We start from the raw sequence: 6526 nt of genomic DNA, 5'->3' as shown, positions 1-6526 counted from the left end.
CAGTCCCAAATACATCGAAGGATGTGGCGGGCATTCAACCCTTTAGACGCTTACATCGAAGGATGTGGCGGGCATTCAACCCTTTAGACGCTTACATCTGACCCATTTCATATCTATGCTTTACCACACAGTCTCAGGATCGTATTTAAACAGCTGGAAGAGGCGAAAGATTGCGACATTGAAGACGCTTTTCGAATGGATTACCGAGTGGGCCAGCGCGTGCTTGCCCTCAATGCCTCCCACGATTCTTCAGTCACGTCTACTGGCCTAGCGGGTTTGAAAGACTTGTCAGGTGATCACGTGGCGAGTTTTTTCCAGGCTTTTCCCTGTGTCACAGAGGAGCTGCGCCTGCCAGAAAAAGAGCGGGTCGGCGAGAATCAGCCAGATCGCCGTGATATCGATGTGGAATTGGAAAGAAGGTTTGGCAGGACAAGTACAACAAGAGGATCGATATAATGACCGTAAGGGTGTTAGGAGTGAGGTCATCCACACCGAAGACAAAACATCAAAAAAAAAATTAAGTTTTGTGTCTTCAACATATCGACATGGCCTTTCCTTTCACAATCATATCGATTTACCAGTTCCTCGCGAAAAATGATGGCACGTGCATTCTTAAAGGAAAAAGGAAATGAACTGTGTGACCTTACAAATCGTCAAGATTTACTCCCCACATCACTTTGAACTATGCGATTCAGCCGAGGAACACCCCCACTGCTGCCGGGATCCAAGTCTCGCCAAGCATCATTCCAGGCCCGCTGGATCTGGAATATGCGGAAGCAATTCCGACCAATGTTGTTGCTGGGACGGATCGGGTCTTCAATGTACAACGGATCAAATTTGTAAGGATTCTCCAGAAATGAGCCCCCTGCAGGGCGGACCTGTTGCTGCTGGTGGACATAATAATAAGGTAAATGTACATCGCCCGCGCCGCCAAGGCTTACACGTCGGTTGGAGCCAAGCGGTGGCATATTTTGCTGATGGTGTTGATGGTGTTGATGATGGAGATGGCTCTGTTGACTGCTGCGGCTAAAGTAGCAGCGCTGGTTCGTGCTTATGCCCATGCTGCGCGGATCAAAATGATTACTGTAGAAATCTAAAAATCCTAGCAGGAGCGCTCCTGTATCCATGGCATTTGATTGCTCCTGTAGGTAGCGCGCAACCATCAAAACGAGCCCATACGAAGAGAGACCCCCAGAGTAAGATTCCATGAGCCCTCGCTCTTTCATGAATTGCTTTAAAACCAACACCAAAGGCCGGAGTGCAAAATTTTCTCCGAGAAGCTTAGCAATGACGCGATTCGCCAGGAGCCCGTTGTGCTGACCACCTTCAATTGAGACGTCCAGGTGCACCCCGTATTCGACTGTCCACCCCATATTTAATGCGACACCTTCCGGTTCCGCTGACAAATCTGCCTCATTCCGACAAGAATGCGGACGCTGGCTTGCAGCTGCCATTTCCGAGTGTTGACCTGAAGCTACCGTTCCTGTCCCCCCTTCGACTGGTGATGTCGGATGTGGCGATGCCGGACTGGGCCTTGGCTGCGATTCCACTGTCATTTTAATCACTGGGATCGCCGTATGCGAAATTATCTTGATACTTGCCGGGTTCACCCAGGATGTGGCTCGCAGCCGTCGAGCTAACTCTTGTTGCCAGGTTTCCTTTATGGCATTGCGGCCCTCCAGGACTCCGGGAGCCTGGGCAGGAGCGTCTCGCCGGACATTTGGCAGACAAATAATGAGATCAACGTCACTAGAAGGCAAAGCCAATCCTGAGACAAAAGAGCCGAATGCTTTCACTTGTGCGCGGGGCCATAGGGACTGAATGACTTGTCGACAGCGATTAATGGCCACCGTTTGCTGAGGGAGACGCGAGCCAGTACATACAGACACTCGCTCGACAAATGCTGCAATGTCATCGCACAAGCGCGAACGGATGTCGAGAGGAATTTGACGCAGAGTGAAGCCAAAGCAGACATGTGCCGATGATTGGCACGGCCCGTTTTCACTGTGCCGAGACCATTCTCTGCCCGCATGGAGTGCAGGAATTTCACACTCAGCCTGATAGGTCGAATTCGCATGAGCCACACCTGGCGTAGAGAGAGATGAATGTGTACAGACGTCATCTCCTCCGAGCGAGACAGATGCCGAAAGCGCATGCCGTGACTGCCGATGGTCCTGTGAAACGTGATTTCGCTGAGGCTGCTGAATCGGATTGATAAGGGGCTGTCTTTCTCCCCACACATGCAGAGGACCAGAGGGATTCCGAGGAATCGAGACTTCAAAACTGCTTCCGGTACGCTTTCCATGAATACAGTTCCGGGTAGAAGTAGCAGCAGCTATACTCAGGACGGGCTTGTCTCCATTACCAGGATACAAATTTTCTATGCCGCCGTTCGCAGCAAAAGGGCTGACCGCACTCAATGCTACATGATGCTGGGAACCTTCTCCAAGCCAAGCTGCTGTAGCTGTGCCATCCGCTCCACCCCCGCGGCCGTCATCACTCATTATCTCCAACTGATGCAGTTCGCTCCTCTGGAGGAATGGATGTTGGTACGGAGGAACATGCTTTGTATGCAAAGGAGCAGAATCAAATCCATACGATGGAAAAGCTAAGCTGTGCGTGTATGATGTGTGTAGATTACCGCTCCCTGAGGAAATTGCCTCTCTCTGAGCCGCCAGGACCCCCCTCAGCGTGGCAACCTCCGCTTCTAGTTTCAAGCAGAGGTCTTTCAGGAGTGTGTCGTTGGATGAGGCACTAGTTACCGCCCCGCCCTGGCACAATGAATTTTCCGGCGGAATATTTTCTGTGTCTGTCACAGATTCATCTTGTTGACCATCGCATGTCATCGACGACCCGTCTCCGTCTACATCCTCGTATTCTGCAAGGACCTCATCTTTTATCTCGCACTTCCGCGCCATCTTCTGGGTTTCAACCGTCAACGAATTCTTTTCTCTTTCCTCGTCCTTGTAGAAGCACATCACACCTTCATCCCTTTTCTTTTCGTCGTATTGGACGCATCTCGAAAATCCCGTCGGGAGATGTTCATTCCGAGGTTTGGAATTTTCACTTTCCCGCATAACAGTTTTAGACCCAGAGTCCATTTCAATTGAAGGTCCCTCTATCATCTTTATGGATGTGAGACACGGTGGTGAAGACAAAGCGCGTGAAAAATGGCGATCTTCGCCGTCTTTCCTCGCAATCAACTTTATTTTTCCCTGCACGTTAGTGTCACGCAAATCCGCGGTGTGCTTCTGTTCCTCTTGCATGACAGTCCTGTATTCGCCAGTGGCAACGTTACCGGAGAGAGTGACTGTCACTGGTGCTGGATCTGGACATTTATCGCGGCGCTTTTTCTTTTTCTTCTTCACAGTCCCTACCGGCGTGAGAGAGGCTATCGTAGACGTCGTCCCGGCGAAAGGTTGCAGAGACCCATTAATTTTCTTTTCAATGCCTTCTTGCTCGAGCTCATCTAGCAAACGTCGCTGCTTCCAAGATGTCCTCCGCTCCATTAACTCCGCGCGAAGCAAGGCCTGGATGTGACCATAACGCTGCGGCTCGGAGATTGCGTCGCCTAGTTGAGCGCTGAATAGGTCGTCCAGAAAAGCTTCGCGCAAACCTTGATCTTTCGTGTCACCCGTCAATAAGCATTGCAATTTCTTCTGCTGGTAGGGAAGTTGTTGTGTAGTCTCAATCATAAACTTCAACTGACAGCACCACATCTTAAAGGCGCCGTCGCCAACGACCATCTTCTCCTTCTCCTTTCGGATGACTTGGCGGATCACCATGGCCATGGCAGAGAGAATACAGCGCAGTCGAGCCTGTGGATCGGACAAATCAGTGAAAAGAAAGCTTTCCAAGGCCTGACGCTCCTCCGAGTAACCAGAAAAAGAACAAATTGCCACACTTTCTGATGAAGGCTTTCTGGCCGGGCGTTTGCTCCTATCGGCATACCAGCCTTGACAGAGCAAGAGCTCTATTTTATTAGCTAGAAGCTCCCCGATAGAGTAATCTCCTTTGCAGCGAAACCAAGCGGCCTCTCCGAATATTTCGCCTGTGGCCTCTATCTTCGTCAAACCTCCTCGGAGGAAGCCTCCATCGGACGCATCTTCCAGAACTTGGAAAAACTCGTCCACATCCAGCACCAGGTCTCTCGAGAAGAAGCCCGCGACCCGGGATACGGGCTCCTGCCACTGTTGATCCCTTTGAGACATTTGCGTGGATGATGGCCGAAACAACCGCAAACTCGCCGCCAAGGTCTCCCAAGCCCGCCACGTCCTCACTCTCGTACCCACACGCACGGGGTCGCCCCACGCGCTCCGTCGGCTCTCGTCCGGCCGCACCATGAATGGCTCTTCCCGAAGGCGAAAGCAGTCCGCAGCTTCTCGAACGCCATGCTTCATTGAACTACGTGCACTTGTGTTTATAGAAAAGTGATGAATATAATCTTTCGTACCAAACACATGTCAGGTAGATACAATAGGACGTACCACGCATTAGAGCGGCTAGGCCTCCCCGAAATAGAGCGTGTGGCGAGCGCGGGGACAGACTCTGCAAAAATATAGAACTTAACCATACTGGGCCGACGGCCTTGTCGCGGAGGAAGGGCGAGTGCCTTACTGTGAAGGAGGAGGAGGAGGTGCAGGAAGGCTGGTTCGACCACTTGGAGGAGCCGGACTCTCCGTGAGACAGACAGGCCTCTGAACCACGCTTTTAATTGCACCTTGGCATGCATTGCTGCTTTATCTCGCGCCTTATTGCTTGACGCTGATGCCTGGGTCTGCAGATACATCAAACCATCCAAAAGTTCTTGAATCTCGGGTGTGCGCCGTCGCATAGGTTGGGAGGTAGTCTTCATGTTTTTTCAAATGTCGGCCTTCTTAATTGTGTTTCAGCTGTCCGAACGCTTTTGATTCCGTGTGCGCCTCCATATCGACACAAATCCTATTTGTTACAGGATTTTTTGCGTCAATAGTTCTTTAAAACAGACAAATATCACATGAGAAATTCTTCCTCCCCTTCGCCGCCTGCGATGATAATCCGACCCCTGTGCTTCGTTCCACAGTACACGATAGCCAGCCTCTTTGTCTATTTGCGCTGGACGACGCCTTCACGTACGGACACTGAAATTAGGAGTAATTTCGTTGTGGGGGGAAGGGTGGAAGTCACCGGCACTGCTCCTGTCGTGATGGATTACTGGTGAGTGCGGGCTCCAAGAGGGAGGGCGCCTGGGGCTCGCCTGTCGTGGCGGAAACCAAGTCGACCCGCACTGCGCGTGCTGCCGCGATCTGAGTTCTTTGACTCATCTGCAAGTTCTACTTTCATTCTTAGGCCTGGCTGTCGAGCCAAATATGAAAGTGCTCCTCCTATCTATCGTCGCGAGCGCGTTATCCACCGTGTATGGTAAGAAGAGGAAAAGGAAAGATACGGGGGAATAAGACCTGACCTGCAGAGCTAGACATCATCTTGCAAGCTCCAGGTTGATCATAGTATAGCTTTCCGGCTATAATGGAACTTTGGCACCGTGTTGCAAACTTTGAAACAGCGCATTATTGCTTAGTGGTCGTAACTGCGGCTAGTTCGCCTGCCCAGGGAACAACTCATGTTTACTCTCACGTACATTCGTGCACACGATTATGTTTTGCTGTTCAGCTTTCCTGCCAAATTTACCCAGAGGGCTCTCCAATCATCAATCCCTAACTCGGAACGGGTTATTTGGTCACAAGGTGACAATTGAGGTACGGGCAATCTCCTACGTCAGTGAACTCTTTTCTGAGTCGGTCTTTCAGGCCAAAGAAGTTATTCCTATCTCTTGCGTGCACTCGCATCGGTGTGGGTTCAAAAGCTTTATATCTGTAATATGTTGAATTTACGAACACAAGTTTGCCCCAAAAAATCGCGCTTATCCATCTGCATCTCACCACATTTAAAGACGCTCGACGGGAAAACTCATGAAATTAACGTGGAGTCGTACAAGTCTGTTCTTGAGGCGGCCCTGGATGAGGGCATCGAGCTTCCACATGACTGTCAATTAGGCACGTGCCTTGTCTGCGCAGCGAAGCTCATCTCTGGCACGGTGGATCAGACAGGATCTACTTTGGATGACTCGGTCATGGAGCAAGGGTACGCACTTACTTGTTGCTCCTATCCTCAGTCTGACGTGACGATCCGCTCGATCCCGGAAGACGAGCTAATTGATGAACAGTTTGCACGCGCCTAGTTCTTCCCCCTTGGGGAGGAGGATTTACGTTGTAACGATGACGAAACATAGTGAGGAAGCTCCTGAAAACAAACATGCACGCTGCACGCTGTCTCGTTGCAGACATTCGCTTCGGCAACCAGTGCCTACAATTGATTCACTTTCCATTCTTTTCTTTACATCCCTGCCACGTTCTGTTGCTCCCCAAGCCCGCCTTCCGCTAAACGCTGCTTGAGGACACCCTTGAGGAAAAACTCCCCCGCCTTGTAGCTAGAGCGGACTAGAGGCCCGGAGGCCACATACTTGAAGTTTAGAGCTTCTGCCTCCGCT

At 51.0% G+C, this 6526-nt stretch overlaps 1 protein-coding gene across 1 annotated transcript; it reads right to left on the bottom strand.

The window, feature by feature from the left end:
- Positions 1-527: 527 nt before the first annotated feature.
- Positions 528-4013, bottom strand: NGA_2001900 (uncharacterized protein; the record flags this gene model as incomplete). Its single annotated transcript, XM_005856302.1, has 1 exon — positions 528-4013. A coding segment is annotated over one exon (3360 nt), but the record flags the coding sequence as incomplete, so codon positions are not given.
- Between the last annotated feature and the right edge of the window lie 2513 nt (positions 4014-6526).

This window comes from Nannochloropsis gaditana, assembly GCF_000240725.1.
Source record: "Nannochloropsis gaditana CCMP526 unplaced genomic scaffold scaffold007, whole genome shotgun sequence".
NCBI lineage: Eukaryota > Eustigmatophyceae > Eustigmatales > Monodopsidaceae > Microchloropsis > Microchloropsis gaditana.
The sequence above is the reverse complement of the archived record's forward strand: the minus strand, read 5'-3'. Positions and strand labels throughout refer to the sequence as shown.